The 17,689-nt window shown below is 40.9% G+C and overlaps 1 protein-coding gene across 6 annotated transcripts in view; it reads left to right on the plus strand.

Moving 5' to 3' along the window:
• TBL1XR1 (TBL1X/Y related 1) overlaps positions 1 to 10,084 on the plus strand; it is a 111,432-nt gene extending 101,348 nt beyond the window's left edge. For all 6 annotated transcript variants that reach the window (XM_083849059.1, XM_083849058.1, XM_083849060.1 and 3 more), the window contains 6 exons: positions 434 to 555; positions 1,032 to 1,106; positions 2,229 to 2,356; positions 2,538 to 2,703; positions 3,551 to 3,652; positions 4,784 to 10,084. In XM_083849059.1, coding sequence (XP_083705185.1) covers positions 434 to 555; positions 1,032 to 1,106; positions 2,229 to 2,356; positions 2,538 to 2,703; positions 3,551 to 3,652; positions 4,784 to 4,810 — 620 coding nt within the window. In that variant the 3' untranslated portion in view covers positions 4,811 to 10,084. The remainder of the gene's footprint in view (positions 1 to 433; positions 556 to 1,031; positions 1,107 to 2,228; positions 2,357 to 2,537; positions 2,704 to 3,550; positions 3,653 to 4,783) is intronic.
• The last annotated feature ends 7,605 nt before the right edge of the window (positions 10,085 to 17,689 follow it).

Consider the following 17,689-nt stretch of genomic DNA (forward strand, 5'->3'; position numbering starts at 1 on the left):
AAAACACCTTAATATGTTGAAATAAAAAACTCATAGCACCTTTCATTCTCTGCCATCTATGAGCACAAGCATGCACTGTTAGTGGAGATAGCTCATGCGTGACTGTGCTAAGCTGAGGGAACCTGTTTCTGATGGGGACTTGGGAGATTTATTTGTAGATTACTATAGCTTGTTGTCTTGCTCTTGTCTTCTGCATAAGAGTTTCATTTCAGTTATATAGTTTTAGTGACTATCATTTTTTTTCTCATTTTTCTTTCTAAGATTGTTTTTGGCTGCATTTCACATTGTTCTGAGTGTTTGCCTGTCTTTAAGAACTTCTGTACAATTAATAGTTGCTTCCTGTTGACATTTGTTCTAAGGTAGTGCATGCTAAATTTGTAAAGCAAATTTCTGCAGAATACATGTCATAGTTCTACATATCTTGTTCTTTTAGCACCAGCATTAGATGTTGATTGGCAGAGCAACAACACATTTGCTTCTTGCAGTACAGACATGTGTATTCATGTCTGTAAACTAGGACAAGATAGGCCCATCAAAACCTTCCAGGGTCACACAGTAAGTACTGGGAAATGGCAGATTACTGCATGGTATTTTAGTAATGAGAGGTTGGAGGAAGGGGGGAGTGTCAATATTTTTGCAAGTATACAGCACTTGCATAATGGTTGGTCTTTGGCAAGAAGTGATGGATGTATTTGTAGTTAAGATGATATGGTAAACTGTCCTTAGAACAATACTTAGTCCCACATGCAGCCTCTCTTACCAGGATGGCATACCAAAGGTGAGCTTTAGAAGAAGAAACACATTAACTTTAGGCTTTACTATGTATCGTGCATGTTGTGTGAGAGCATGTATGGGAAAATGTGGTGAACAGGCAGCAAAAAGTTGTTCTTGAAGGGGAGGGTAGGAATGAAAATTAACTATTAAAATACTAATAATTATGCAAATACAACTGCTGCCCAACTTTGTCTTTGGTATGCTGTCATTTGTAATGAAAGTGAAGACTTCAACTTATTCTCGCTGTTCAATTTTAGAATGAAGTAAACGCAATCAAATGGGATCCAACTGGTAATCTTCTGGCATCCTGTTCTGATGATATGACTCTAAAGGTAACGGGAGTTTTGGTAACGGCTGTTGTAGGATTCTGCGATACAAACCATTAGCTTGGGCAGTCCAGTGACATCATTGTACTTTCCATATCGTCTAATATTTATTCTTTTTTAATATAACAAGAACAGGCAATCCCAACAAATCTTTGTTAATCAGAGCCAAGCTTTGGTCCAGAGAACTTGTTACAGGCTGCCACCCTGAGACTTGGAGTGTGATTTATTAGGTGCTTTTAGCTGTTTACAAAATTAGGTCGTTAATCATTAAGTTGTCACACTTGTTGGTTGCTTTTGGTTAACAGGAATAGTTGGAGTGCATCTAATGTGTAACGCATACAAGAATGGGTGACTAGGTCTTTTCCTAGTTTTCTTCTGTTTTCCCCTTCTTTCTAGTTGAAAGCTGTAGCATATTGTTTCTTGAAAGTCTGTGTGTACTCCCTTGTTTTTCCGATTCAGCCAGAGTCATTCTACAGTTTTAATTACCCCAACATGTTTTTCCAAAAATAATTACTATGTAAATCTTAATAAAATGAAGTTACTGTGTCTGTTGAAGGCTAGCGTGGAGGAGTTGGAGTCTTAAGGAAATCCTCCTCTGTGCGAAGTATTGAACAAACACCTGGCAATGCAAATCGTTATAAGCCAAGAAAATGCCATAATGTTTTTTGCAGTATGCATCTACCGCTTTGTACGAAAACAGCATTTTTCTCTACTGCCCCTTTATTTTAGTCAGTCTGTGTAGCAAGGAATTCATTTAAAAATAAGACTGGGATTTTTTGTCAACTCAGACATGAACATATACATACTGCTCTTCTCATTTTAGCATCTGTTATTATCCCTATATTTTTCAAGTGAATTGTAGTTAGCACGTGCGGATTGGTTTCTATAGACGATACCTTTATTACTTATTAACCCCATCAGGTACTTAGAATTCAAAGAATGGAGGGCACTGAAATAATACTTTTAATAATTACTCTAGAAACCCAGTAGTCATAGCAAATGTTTTGAGTAGCGTAAAAGGTAACAGTCAGGCTGCAAATGATGAAGAAAGATTTAGGAAGAAAAAAAAAAGTATTTTGATACAATACTGTGCTAAATGTCTTTGTGTTGTCTTCTATTTTATCATAGATCTGGAGTATGAAACAAGACAGTTGTGTCCATGACTTGCAAGCACACAACAAAGAAATTTATACTATCAAATGGAGTCCTACAGGACCAGGAACAAATAATCCAAATGCCAATCTTATGTTAGCAAGGTACTATTTAATCCTGTTTTTAAATGCATTTTAAAAAATTGAGCCTTATGTTTGCTTCGCTTTTTACATATGTATGTTTGTAAAATGTTTCCAAGGATGTAGGATACTTTATCATGTTTGTATTTAACACAAAATTGTGTATAACTGAGAAGTAATTGATCTGTTTTTTCTCTCTTGATAGTGCATCCTTTGATTCTACTGTTAGGTTATGGGATGTTGACAGAGGAATTTGTATTCATACTCTGACAAAACATCAAGAACCTGTGTACAGTGTAGCTTTCAGTCCTGATGGCAGGTACCTGGCCAGTGGCTCCTTTGATAAATGTGTACACATCTGGAATACACAGGTACAGCTCTTCTACCTGTTCAGAAAGTTTGTTTTTCAGTCTTTTCCATTGTACTCTTCTAACCCTTGCTGCTCTGTCGTGTTTCGGCTACAAAGTACTTTGCCTTTGATAATATGCTGATTCACTTTCTCTTTATCCTCAGGTTTCTTTTATTAATGAATGTATATTTAATTTCTCTCTGAGAGAAATTTGCCTGCCTGTGGTGAAGGGTTTATAATTGTCTTTATGTTATTAGCAAAAATCCCCACACCCCGAAACACATTCAACAAAGTGTCTCCCATAGCATGTTCCTTCCAAAAATTGTTACTTCTGAAATTTAAACTCCTGATAAAGCGGGTTTGCTGTGAAAAATGTTGACTGAATATAGATGTAGAAATCTGATGCATGATACCTATTTCATTGAATTTCACTGAAAAGGAAGAGAATGTAAAATGAGAGATGGTGATGATGACAGATCTTTCTACAGAACTTTTTCGTAGAAAGAGCACTACTACTGTTTTTGTTTCTCTGGCAAAAAAAGGGCTGAATGCAAATGAAAGTGTAAAGACCTTATTGTTAGGCAAGATGTGATCTCTGGCTATTGGGGATTGGATATTAATTTTTGAAGGGCTTGTTTTAGTAATTGAAAGTGGTCATGGTCATCTATGGGTTCGTATTTGAAACGCAGGAGATCAAGATGCAATAATTGCTAGGTAAGTCCTTTTACACAGTTCTTAGGCCGTCCGTGAGTCTCTGAAGCATTTGCTCTGAGAATTTCAGCTTTCAGTGGGGAAGATTTACATGTTGTGGAAATGTACTTGTTTGCATGTGTTTTGTTATATTAATTCTGTGTTTTGTCCCTTTGTAGACAGGTGCCCTAGTTCACAGTTATCGGGGAACAGGAGGGATTTTTGAGGTTTGCTGGAATGCAGCAGGAGACAAAGTTGGAGCAAGTGCTTCAGATGGTTCAGTAAGTGTAGCTTGACTTGTTTGGCAGTCTGATGACAAACATCGTTTGGAGGTCTTTTGGCTAACAATGGCGACAATATTTCCATATGTACCAGATGTTTGAATACAGCCAGCTTGCATGTAGATTATTTTCATATAAAGGTGCTGTAATATTGAAAGTAGGATGCCTTTTTTCCAGCTTGATGTGTCACTGTTCTAAACCCTCCAAAGTTAGAAGATGAAAAAGCATTAAATTTAAATTTTTTGTCCCTGTTGGTCCTTATTATGGAAATAGTTCAGTGTTCCTGGATTGTTATTTATATCATTTTTTTCATATAATTATAGAAAATATCATGGAAGCAACAATAGCTCAAGGCATATCCTGAGTAAAATTAATTATCATTCTACCCTAAATTACCCTTTTATATACATGTGGCCTAACCTTTCCAGGCTTCCACTTAATTTGACCCAAGAGACCGATTGTACTTGCAACAGATCTGTGTGGTTTTCATATAGTTTTGACTCTTTTTAAAATATTGTTGTGGTTTTTTTTGTTTTGTTTTATGCAGCTTGTTAGCAAAAGCTTGCCTCACCACCTCTGTTTTAGATATAGGTGGTAATAACTAATTATAGGAGAACTTTTGAACTACTTGATGGCTAAAAGCATAGTTTGTTTATGATTGTTATACTTGTAGATTTCTGTATCTGACAGAGCTAGGAGTACTATTTAGTGAAGAGTTTCGGAAGATTAAAACTGGAATTTATGATGTTGCAATGTTAAATGTCTTTTTGAGATTATTCTGATCGGTTCTAGTATTTCCCCACAAAGTATCTTTAATTTCATCTTACTGTATTTTTGTAAATTAGATTCAAGTAAGTTCCTGGTTTTCTAATATTAAGTAACAAGCAAACAGCTTACATAAGATGTTTTTAATGTTCCAATCATAATTCATTAGGCAGCAGGTCTGGCTGCGTGCTCATACCTAAAGTGCTCACCTGGTGATTTTTTCCACCAAAGTCACAAATAGACTTAAAATTAAGCTTGCACAATCTGTTTCATGGGTTTTGCTCAGATATTTTACACAGAATTGTATAAATGTGTCATATTGTGCAAAGTGCAATTTCCATATGTGTATTTTTCTTTCCCTTACAGGTTTGTGTATTAGACCTACGGAAATAGCGCTACTAGTTGGAAGCCATGGACCGACTATGAATGTGTACATAGCCAAAATGACTGTCCCTGACCCATGTACTGCTATAGTCCCAATTGAACCATGGCCAGTCCACTACAGCCAAACAAAAAGAAATATATACATATACTGTATATAAAAAAAAAAAAATTACACCCTGAAGAGGATGACAGAGTTTTGTCACAGCTTGTGAATCCTGTTCACCAAGTGCTGGAATCTGCTGTGCCCCAAAATAACATTTAAATGTTTTGGATATGAAAAACAGAAGAGAGAGCGAGAGAGAGAGAGAGAAATATACCGTATACAAGAGCAGACCCATATACATACCAAATTCAGAAGATACTAATGGCAGCCTTCATTACCCCTTTTCCCCTCTAAATCCATTATGACAATGGATTGTGGGGTATTTTTTTTCTTTCCTTCTCAGTAGTTGAGCAGTTTGTGTGTACAGAGAAAATGGACTTACAGAAATCTGCAGCAGTAGTTTTTTCTTTGCTTTTAAACATTGGGTTTTCTGTTTTGTTTTGGTTAAGTTTACGGATGCATGAAGTAAGGGAGTGAATTAGTTTCTTGTTTATGTTTTTTTTTCACCTTGAAAAAAATGTTTCTTTGAAACGTATTTTAATGCGTTCTTTGAAGAGGTAGACTGAACCTGATAATGTTTGGTACATTTTGTGGCTCCCAGAGCACAATCGTGTGAACAGAGGGAGGGTGGAAAAGGGATTATGGAGAGAGAAGAAAAAAGCCTTCTTTGAGGCATGATACTTCACATCCCACTAATCTACGAAGTATGACAGTAATGGGTATAATGCTATGTTTTATTTTCTGGTGACATGGCTGAAATGCAGTAGTTTCTTATTTGGGACATAATTCTGCCAAACTTAAGAATAAAAGGGCACAAATATACAGAAAAGAAAAATACAGGGATGCGCAAAAAAAAAAGACAAAAAAGAGGAGAAAAAATGCATCTTCTGTTGCTTTAAGACCATAGCTAAAATATGGTTAAATTGTGCACTATTGTGGAAAGGAGCAAAATATAGCTGGGGGATTTGTTTTTTTAAGAGGTTAAGATCTTTCTGGACAAGGGTTCATGCCACAGCTTCTCTGAGAGTTGGCCATCGTTATTTGTAGGAGCTTAGATGTATAATTGTAACCAAACTCCAGTATTAAAAGTATCTCATGTAATTTTTTCTTTATTAAAATAAAATCTTTGGCATATATTTGATAACACTGCCATTAAGAGGCAAAATGTTTACTACCTTAGATTTAAAAAAAATCTTAAACAGAGGACTTGCTTCAAGTTTATTTTAATAGCAGTGATTCAGCTTATTTAAAAGATGAATACTTGCACTAATTCCCCTGCTGCTCCAGCCCTGCAGTTTATTGTATCTTGTGACTACATTTTTTCCAAATATAGGGTAGATGTAAGCTGCTATTTTTTTAATAATCACTACTATATAGTGTCTTTTACTCTGTTTACAATATCAAGTATTTTTCTTACAATGACAGATGTATATGGCAAACCTTTTTCTGCTCATGTGATTAAAAGTATACTGATAGTGATTTTATTTGTAAATGATAGCATGAGGTTGTGTTTACGCGTATGTGTAGTTGAAAAGGTTGCATCATGGCTTGCATAAGATTCCAAGAGTGTAAATTTATAAAAAGAGAGGTTGTCAAATTTATGTCACAGGCATTTTACTTAAGGAATGGTTTATATTACAGAGCTTTACAAAGTTATCAGTTTTAGAACACTATTTCAATCACAAATAATTTTGTGGCTTATGATTGGTAGTCTAATTTTTTTCTCCCCTTCCCCCCCCCCCCCCAAGTTGCGTATAAATTGATTTAATCAAGGTAATGCAGCTTTGACATTTTAACAATCGTTCTTTAGGCATTCATTTCTGCTATTTCCATGGAGTAAACACGACTTGAAGCAAGTCTGAGTTTGGCTAAGGTAGGGTAGCAATTTGCCAGTGGTAAAGAGAAGTCGTCAATACGTTCTTTATATATACCCCAGGAATATAATACTATCGTATACAGCATTTAAAATAACAAAAAGTCATATCCATAAAGGCAGTCATCCATGATGGTTCGGTGCCAGCTGTTTTTAGGGTTTTGGAACATATTACGAATGTTTAGAGCATACCCTGTGAGTTACAGTATGTAGGAAACCTAATATATTGAGTGTCTGGCACTTGAAATATTGCTTTTATTGCTGGAGGTCCATGACTGTGGCTGACCTCTGTCATTAATGAAAAAAATAAAAATAAAAAAAAATCTGTGCAATAATTTTAAACTGTGCTCCCAGGAATAGACACAAATGTTTTGAGTATGTTTAAGCTGCATTTTTCATTTAGCAATGCGTTTGTCAATTGCACTGAATTTAAACCTGAAAGTCAGAAGTGATTCTTGATAGTACTTTTGTATTTTAATATGGACAGTTTATTCATTTTCATAAAAGTTATTGGATGATTCTTTCAGCCAATCTAAACAATTGTGGTGGAATTCTGTGACATAGCTGCAAAATCACACAGCCATGTTTTAGGGTATTGCCATTTTCCTCTTTCTCAATCATCAGCTGTTTTGGTTGTAATTCTAGTTGCTTAAGCATAGTATCACATATTCATAAATAGATAAAACAGAGCTTCAGTATCAGAGGTCTAGGGTTTTCAAGTGCTTGAAGCATAGTCCAGCGATGCCAGATCTGTTGACGTGAGTGCTCTGGACGCGCAGGCTAACACCCCCAACCCAGTGTTAATCAGCAGTGCCCCACTGTAGTGGAATTCTGCCAGTTCCCAGTAGCGACGGGTCTGGCCACTAGGTATTTTATTGTTGTCCTTTACTAGCATGCCACAGTGCTGCTCCTGCTCACACCTCTTCTCGCCTCTTGTTTTATACACTGTTAAATGCATGCATGCCAGGTGTGCTAGGTTCTGTGATTCTGTGAAGCAAAAGAAAAAAAAAAAAAGAAAACCATGACATTATTATATTTTATAGCACAAAGACCTCGTATTCAATAGTGAGGTAGACTATCCAAATTGTTCCCCTAAATTGAGTATGCCAAATGTCAGTAAGACCCTAATTTTTATAAATGTATGCACATGCTTAATCTTACCTACTGGTTAATTCTGTTGCGCCTGTTTTCTGAGTGTAAAGGCAAATGTGTGCATAAGCCTTTGCACACATCGAAGTTAGTATCTTTTCCAGTTCAACACGTTAACGGGCAAATATCCAGATAGAGGATAAAAGGAAGGGGAAAAACTGGTCTCAGAGTTAATGAAGGAATAAGAAAGGAACTGCTCTCGAGTTTGCTGTCTGTCCGTGCCGTTTCTCATTTCTGCATAATGAGGTCCAGGTTTCTGTAGAGTTCCTCTTTTTCTATTTTACTTTTTCTGCGTTTTTAAATTGATGTAAAGATTCCCAACCAGTGGACTTCCTGGCGTAGTTAAGAGAATATCTAGGTCCTCGTAAAAGCTTTTTTTGGATTCTTTGTAATGTTGATAAACTCAGTTTATTCTGGGACTACAATTGTGCAGGGTTATTTAGCGTGTCTACTAGATGATTGGAAATCTTATGTGAAACACTAAAAGTGCCTCTTTTTCTGGGTTGGGTGGAGGGAGGTAATAGTTACCAGAGTCAGAATGACATGGCATTTTGAAGCATGTTTCTTGATTTCATGACACTTTAATGCATCTTGAGAGAAAGGCCAAAGATTTCTACCAATTTTAATTAATTTTCATTTTAAAAGCACTCCTTTTTCCTTACACTGCTTACCTCATGCTAGGGTATATTTAACGGGACGTTGTACCTTTGAGATGTTCTTTGTGTTTAGGAAGACTAGTAGGGGAATAGGGTGGCTGTGCCAGTTTGCCCACAGAGCAGCCTTAGCAGCTGACACGTTTAGTTCTGCTGAATGAAGGAGTTTCCTTAAAACTGCAAACTGGGTTTTTCAGCGTGTAAATAAAGGTTGTGTGTTTTTGTCTGTTTAGCAAAGAGGAGCCTTGGGACCCAATTTTCCAATCTTGACTCAATCAGAAATCCCATTGTCTTTCACTTCGTGAGAAAACCTTGCCAGAGTAAGCATTGGAGGCTTGGGGTCCGTGTCACACCGTACGTACAGCATGCTGCTCAGGGCGAACGAGCCTCGTCTCCCCGGGGCTTCAGCAGGGGCTTTGCGGGAGCAGGGCTGCCGGCTTTAGCCCAGCGTTCCTTCCCATTGACGAGCCGTATCTCCCAGCTTCACAAAGCCCTGTAGAGCCGTTCCCCAGCGGGATCGGTGTCGCACTCTCCAGAAGTCTGAAGAAAGCAGAAGCAACATTGTGGCATGTTAGAAGCAGATAAGGCTTCGGGAGGCAGCAGTAAATCTCCATCGAGATCCCTGACATTTTCCGTAGGGAGAGAGCCGTGGAGCAGCCTTCACTCCTCCCTCTAGAGAAAGCTCTGAAATAACCACGGTCTGTGAAAGTGTGGCTGTCTTCGCTGTCAGTCTGGTCGAAGGCAGACAAAACAGGAAAATCTGCCGTTTCTTACGGATTGCAGATTTAGTGTTAATAGTGCTTCAGATCAGTAGCTTTGAGTACATACTCTCTTTCTCTGCCTTTAAGTTTGAAGCTTGACAGTAACTTGAGGCATGTTTTCTTTTTTCTTTTTTTTTTTTAAATAATCATTCATTTTTACTTCATGATGTTTTTTGACATTTGTGGGTAAATACAAGAAAACAGTCTGCATGTTGTTGCTAGTCCAGTGTACTTTGCAATCTTGTCCTCAACAGACTGCAGTGTGCAGAACAGTAATTCTAGAATACAGAAGTAATTTTCTCTCTCTCCTGACATTGACATTGTAGTTGTAATGGTTTCATTTGGAGTTACAAATCCTTTGGGTCTAATTCTGTGAGCCTACCTATAGCACTGGATTAAAATGTCTGCATCATTTCTTCAGTTATCCAGTTAAATTACAACTGTTGTAAAAGTGTAAACCAGCCCATGACAGTTTTTTGTACTTGTTTAAAGGACTTTTATTGTTCAGTTTTCATGATTATTGTCTAAAGAAGACTGATATAGATGTTCTATACTGTCCTGGACCATGTTAATTACACTTTATGATGTATTTTGGTTCTACATCACAATGATTTGTCCCCAAGGCCCTTATATCCCTTCTAGGCACATTTTCTGTTGCAGTTTCCCTTTGCATTGTATTGCTTTGACAACTGTAATTTGAATCAGATCTGAAAGAGGTCCAGAATAAAATATATTTTGATATTACCTTGGCTGAATGTTATATAACAGTAATTTTAAAAGCTTGGTACAGAAAACTTACAGATGATTGAGTTGGGAAAGTGATAGATTTAAACACTTTTAATACTTATTTTGGCACACTTTCGTGTAAGATAGTAGGCAAGAAGCAATGGAAATCAACGTGTTGTACAGTTACACACTCTGTAAACAACAGATCCTCTGACAGCAGCGAGGCTGTCCACAGCATCCCTTTACTGCTCTGCCTTTGACTTAGAGGAACTGCTTTCTCATGTGTGCGTTTCAAGTACTTCACCTTTTCATTGCTCATCCGCTTGTGGAAGAGAAACTGAGCCTGGTGACGCTCACAGCTCCACTCCGGCTGCTTAAAGGATTTTGGTGGGTGGCAGCAGGTTTCTGTACAGTCGTGCGATCTCGTTTAGAGAGATCTGTTCTTAAGAAGTTACTCAATAGCACTATGCCAAAAAATGCTATTACTGTATTTCAGGTACTTGAAACCATTTATATTTACACATCCATCCATCCATCCATACACAGTGATGATTTAATTCCTCTAGAATTGTGGGTCATGTTGTAATCCAGGAGAGGGAACCCAAATGTTCAGTGTCACAAGCTTTATGGTGGAATTAGTGCTTTGTCATGTAATGCATTTATTTGCTATCATAAGTTCAAAAGTAATAGCTTTCAGTCCTTGTTTTATTGTTGAAGTTAATGTGAGTACATTACCAAAATCCATTTATTTTAATGTGCTGAAACCTGTTTTTAAAAATCATCCCTGATGGATTGAAGGTGGAGGAGGAGGGACCGTATTTTTAAGGTGTAAAACCACGGATTTTGTTCACCTGGAGTCTGAGCATGCTTCAGGATTTCTCTGCCATTGTTTGAAATTTGAGAGAGCAATGCTGAGGCAAGTTCCTGTTTTTTCAGACAGACTTTATACTAATCAATGTCACGATGCAGAAAGTTTGTGCATCTTGAAGTTTCATTAGCCTAAATGCTCCATGCTCGAGCGTGGCCACCCTGGGCTGAGGAACGCAGAGGAGCGTTGCGGTATGAAGCAGTGCCCGCACGGGAGCAATGCCTGCTTCCGTCCTGCACGGAGGAGCCTGCTCCAGGTACGTTCATTACACCATTGCTGCCTGAATTTTCTGTTTGAAGTTGAGTTATTCTGTAATAACCTGTTTGCAGTTCTTTAGGAACTTGGGATCTTGGGTACTCATAAAATGCGTGTTCCCTACTTCATGAGGAAATGATTTAAGGGAAGTCTAAGCAGCACTTTCGTTTCTCTGATGGCAGGGCAGCTGTAACAGAACAGTAATTTAGGAGAAATTTGATGATGATTAAAGAATGGTGATGCTCCAGTTAGTACAATTTGTCCTTAAGGAAACCTGACCTAGGAGATCTGCAGTGCAGAGGCTTTCTTATTTATACCCTTAACTGCAAATTGGTACCATAAAGGGTATTTGAAGGATTTAAAAAAAAAAAAAAAAAAGCTTTCGTAGTAGACTTAATGTGAAAATGTTCAGCTCCCATATTCATTCTTCAGATACCAAGTCAAGGTTTTGGATTCAAGAAGATGTCAAGAAGTCTCAGTGGAGGTGAAGTACTTTCAACAGACTCTCTTCTTGTTTCCACCAAGACTTTTTTCATTTTTTCTAGATGCTGGGACCGCTGATTTGTTACCTTAGGAGCACTGCATTCTGAGCTTTCTGAATTATGTGTTTTTGAAGCTTTCAAGACTTCTTTGTGGGTTGGTAACAGCTCAGATGGAGTTTTCTCCCTTCAGTGTTAAAAAGTCAGAGGTCCTTGCCCACAGCAATGTCAAGGGGAAGTTTCTAATGATTTCAGTGCAAGCAGACCTAGGGCAACACTTCTGAAAAGATAAGTCAGGTAAAGAAGGAGGTTTTTTTTTCTTTTTCCTCCTCCGGACAAGCATTAACAATCTCTATATTAAATGCTGTGTTCTCCATTCTACTATCCTGAAGACCACACCAACAAATCTAAAGCGCCATTTGCTCTTCTCACATGTTGTCCCAGCCTTGATAGAAGAAATTACATTTGCAGGCTCCATTTGGGCAGTTTAATTTCTACGTTTATCCCCACTTCAAGTGTTCTACCGACAAAAACATCTGAAGGCACAGGGTCAGCCTCTAAAAACCACCAGGCACAGGGGAATAGGTGGGACGTAAGCCACCCAAGTATGGCTTTTGGTTCTCCAAAACCATGTTGGGTCTTACAGTCCTTCCTGACGGCGTTGGGATGATGGGGTTGTAATTACAAGTGCTACTTGGAAAATAATGCCTGCTAGCTGTTACACTTAACTGTATTGTGGCTTTACATTTTATAATTATGGAAAAAGACTTTTTAACTGTACAGTAACTGCATCCCTAATGCTTAAATTGGGAGCTGCAGTTGATCTGACGTGTCCCCTAAGTTCTTACAAGTGAAACATTTTAAAAGGTAGGAAGTTCCTGCTTCAGGAAAATAGGAAGAATTGAAATTACTGATGCTTAATTTACTTTTTAAATTGTTATTTGAAAGGCTTGGAGTTCTTTCATTTCCTATTGCCATATCTCATCTATCTTTGGTTTGCTTGAGTAGTGCAGCAAAGTTGGATGCTGATGAGGTGGGTGGGAGCAAGCTGCTTTCTAGCAGTAACGTGAGGCCAGAAGCCAATTCCCAAGGCAAAGCAGCAGAAGTATGTGTAGTTTGTTGCAATTGTGTTGCTTACAATTTCATGCTCAAATCCGTGAATTTTGCTGCTTGTAGTGGATTAAGTATTCTATTATTTTATTATTTTGTTCTGTTAAATATTCTATTTCACAAGAGAGTTCAGTTTTGGCTGCTCATCTTACAGGAAATCATTCAATACACTTTGTGTAGAAAAGAAATAGCAACTTTGCACTGTGTGCTTCTAAAACAAGGAAATTTCCTGTTTGGAACCCCTTTGAAATGTCATCCAAACAGAGGTGCGGTTTGTTGTTTCTGGGACAGCAGCTCTGCTGGTGAGTTTGAGTTTCAGGTATGTGGTTTCTGATCTAGAACATCCAAATGTGAAATACTTAGTGACCATTCATTTATCTATGTCCTGGCTCGTTACTGTTCACTTAGCAGGGTGGATAGATCAACGTAGTATTTCCATAAAATGCTTTTTTTTTTGGTCATTTTATTTCAGTTTATTTGAGAGAACTTTTAATAAGCAAGATCAAATTGAATACTGTTGCTTTGGGGAGTTCTGTTTGAAAATAATGGGGTCGACAAATGATCAGGAAGGCAAGTGGGGATGGCTGCGGTCGTAAGCCTGGAAGAGAGCTCAGCAGTCGGGCCGGCTGCTCGCACCCACCTCTGATAGCTGCTGGTCCGGTCTCAGAGGCTTTCCTGAGCGACCTGTTGCAATACTGGGGTAGCGGTACTGATAAAGCACATTTCTGTCTAATCTGCGCCTTCCTTGTTGCAATTAAAAACTTACCATTTTGTCCACCCGGAATAGGAGGGTGGAGGGGGGGAAGCTGTTTCTTTATGGTTCGTAGCAGCCTTTTACATATTTGAAATCTGTTATTGTGTCTTTTCTTCTTTAGGCTGAACTGTCCCCAGTGCATCTTAATCAATTCATCAACACCAGCTGCTCCTCTTGACAAACAATCTAATGACTACTGAAATAAGAATCTTGTCTGTAAGAAATTCGGTCTCTGGCGCTAGTGAGGAAGGGGGTGGGAGGGACAGGATGGGACTGAAAATGAAGTAAAATCCTCAGTTTTGAAATTCTGCTGTAATAAATATGAACAATGGCTCAATAATTTATGGGTTTGTATTACTGGTGTTCCAGCAAAGATGGGCCCCAATTGTTCTTTGGAAGTTTTACGTATACATCTTTTTTTTTCTTTTTCCTTTTTTTTTTTTTTTCCCCCCTTCTTGCAAGGGTTAGTTTGCGTTGTTACCCCTCCTGGCTTTCAGGTAGTGATAGGCTTTGTCCAGAGTCACCAGCAGGTCTGTGACATGTGAGGAATAAAGCTCAAATCTCTGCTCTGAAGGCATCTCCCACGAAGCAGGACCGAGGATCTGGTGAGGGTTGCAGCTGCCTGCAGCTCCCGCTTGGGACCACCCTCCCAAACCAGCACTGCCACAGAAGTGTCCCAGAAACAGCATGGGGAAGGTTCCCTGGGAATGGGAAATGTACATGATGCCAACATTTAAACAAAATGGAAAAGTGAATTCATAAAATGCTCCCGTGATACGCTAATATACTTGGTCAGAGTACTAAGAAAGAGGATTTTGCTGCTTTTTATTAAACATGCTTTCAGGCGGTAAATGTTTTCTAATGTGATAAAAATATCTTTCAGTCAAAGCTGCTTCTATCTCATGGTGGAAAGAGGGAGACCTGCATGTCCTTCATTTCTGCCCACACAGCTATTTTGTCTCCCAAAGAGCTGCTTTTAAACAGACCAATGTCACAAAAATAACCAAATCTGTAAACAAAAAGCTCTAAAAGCATACCACTTTCTAGAAGTGGAGAACTCCAGATACCAGCAGACTAACCAAGATGTTTCTTACCTGAGATCGCATACAGATAATTTCAATCCAAATGGGGATTTTGAGGGAAAAGCAGCAAATTGTAAAAACCAAATCTCTGAAACTTCTCTCAAGTGTTCCCCTTAGCACTTGCAGTGGGATCAGAGCAAACTGAGCGTCCTCCCTGCTAGAGCTGCTCGGCAGCACACGTGGATGTGCTCGAGTGGAAATGTTCTCGTACATACGTAGGGAAAGTGCTGCCGCTTCCAAGCTGAGGCGTGCTGAGATTTCTGGAGGTATTCTCCAGCAAACGGGCACCTGAGGGTGCTCTTGTGTCTCTCTGTCTGAGGGATGTGGGGAATGAAGCTGTGCAGCTGCATGCGCTGCACCTTCGGTATGTAGATCATTTCCAGCTCCGGGTTCCCCCCTGCCTGTACTGGGAGAGCAACCTGAACCTGTCCTCTTGGGCCTGAGAGCGACTGCTGCTGCCGTGGGGAGTAAGTCGGACAAAAAGAAATCTCCTTTATCAGCCCTAATCGAGAGAGAAGTTTTAAGGAACCGTGAGTCTCAGCAGGGGCAGAGGGTAGGTATGTACTGTATTTTCTGCCTTCCATATCCCCAAGGAGAATTGAAAAGCAGGAGAGGAACCACAGAATCACAGACTGGTTTGGGTCGGAAGGGACCTCAAAGCTCCTCCAGGTCCAACGCCTGCCATGGGCAGGGCCCCCTCCCACCAGCCCAGGCTGCCCCAAGCCCATCCAGCCTGGCCTTGGGCACTGCTGGGGATGGGGCAGCCTGGGCCAGGGCCTCACCACCATCGTCACAAAGAATTTCTTCCTTATCTAATCTAAATCTCCCCTCTTTCAGTTTAAAGCCATTCCCCCCTGTCCTATCACCACACCCCCTGACACAGAGTCCCTCCCCAGCTCTCCTGCAGCCCCTTCAGGCCCCGGCAGGCCGCTGTGAGGCCTCCCCAGGCTGAACAACTCCAGCTCCCTCAGCCTGTCCTTACAGGAGCGGTGCTCCAGCCCCCTGACCATCTTTGTGGCCTCCTCTGGACTTGATCCAACAGGTCCGTGCCCTTCTTATGCTGGGGACCCCAGGAGATTTTTATTAGTATCATTTATCACTGCTGCTGAGCAAGAAGGATGTGTTATTTTCCCAGTCAATTTGGACATCACCATTTTCCAAAACTTGCTGCAGCAATGCTGCATGTTACGGCAAAGCCCTCACATCTTTCAGGACAAACCACAAGATTTTGTCGTCTTTTCCTGCCCCTGGTGCCGGGGCAGTCGTGCTGTGCCTGGGCTCCCTGTGCTTCTGGTGCTGCTGCCAGGCTTCCCCGCAGGCCTCTCCATGCCTGGAAGGCCACAGCCAGCAACCCGGGTAACAACTTGGGCAGGGGGTGGCTCTCCCAAGGCCTCCGCCCGCCCCTTCTGAGCCATCGTGCTGCTGCTTGCACCCACCGACGCAGTGTCCGGCTTGTGTCAGCGTGGAAAGAGAGAAAACGAACTGCAGCGTTGCGGTGCGTTGGGCGGTCTGAGCTGAACTGTGCCACGCAAACAGAAAAGTGCCTTGGAACAGGAGCGAATGTAGTCAGTAAGATTCAGAGCATAAGTGGTGTTATTATTTCCCATTTCCTGCGAGCCAATTTGCCGTACTTCCAGCCTTCCTTCTTCTCTACACAAAACAGCAGCCGGAGGAGTCATTAAAACAAAGATTGGATCCCAAGATTGCCTATAATTCAGATACTTCAGTGATAGAAAAATGTATAGTTTCAAGAGAAAGCATGTGCAAGCACCAAATCGCACCAAATTGCAGAGATGTTAGTTTGTTCAAACCAACCCCTCTGTGCTTTAGAGGAAACAATTTACTACTTTAGTAAATAAACACAGCTGTTAAGAAGTTAAGATTAGCCTGTCAGATCCATCGGCCGCTGAGTAAATGATAGTGTACAGGCCTGCAGAAGTGAAGATGCCGAAGTATGCCGCAAGTACAGGAAAAAAGGAGATGGAGAGGCAGATACACCAGATGATGCGTTGGGACTGCAGCCCCTGCAACTGCTGGGGGGGGTGGAGGGCTCCTCAGAAATCCCGTTTGCTGCTACTGCAGGTGCATTGGTGTAGGTGTAGACGTAAGGAGGGCAGGGGAGAATTTCGTGGAGAGCATGGGGCTGTCACCTCTGCAGGACATCAGGGAAGCTTCCCCAGGCAGAGCGGTCACCGGGGATCGGGGGCAGCTCCACGTGCTGAAGACCTTTCCTTGGGTTTGGTCTGTCCTGCAGGAGCGCTGCCTGCTCCGCTCCTGTGCTCCCCGGGGCACAGTCCTCGGCCGTTAGCATTAAATGAAGGATTTAAAGCGATGCCTGTTCTCCGTTAAGATTTGCTGCTTTGCTGGCATTTTTCAGTGGTGTCCTGCTAAGCGTGCTGCACCTTTTCCTGAAGTCTCTCAGTAAGTACAGTGAGTCTTTTTCATCCTTAGGGGGGAGACCTCAGCCCCCCAGGCCTGGCAGCGAGTGACTCCGCACGTCGGCTGTGTCCCCACAGAGCAAAGGGACCCCACGTGCCACAGCTCGGGGCGATGGCCTTGTGGGGACACCCCAAGCACAGCCCGAGAGGGAAGCAGGCAGACAGAGGTGGGGAAAGGAAGGATGGAGGGGTAGGGTAAGGGAAGCAGATCCCAGCGAGGGAATTGGGGTGAGGATAAACAGTGGACCAGAGAGGAAAATGTCACAAAAGGGTCGTGAAGGGGAAAGAAATGCTGGAGCTGAAAGCTGAGCAAGAGAAGTTTACAGGGGTCGCACTGCAGCAAGAGGCTGTCATCTGGCAAACACGGAAATAAGACGCTGATGTCTTCCAGGAAAGGCCTGTTGTTCGAGTCTCTTCATGTCAGCAGCTGCACACTAACTAATCCAAGCAGTCAGTTTTGTTTCATCTATTTTTCATCAGCCCAAGAGAGTCTCCGCAGGTGCCAGGAGCCCTGCTCCTTCCCTCTCTCTTCCCAGCTAAAGCCCTGGTGGTTTTTGTGTTCGCTGCCCGTCCCGTTTTAGTGAAAACCAAAGAATTGAGAATTAAGCAATGTTTTGCATCAAAACAAACAATAGCT

The sequence above is a fragment of the Anser anser genome, assembly GCF_964211835.1.
Source record: "Anser anser genome assembly, chromosome: 9".
Taxonomy (NCBI): domain Eukaryota; kingdom Metazoa; phylum Chordata; class Aves; order Anseriformes; family Anatidae; genus Anser; species Anser anser.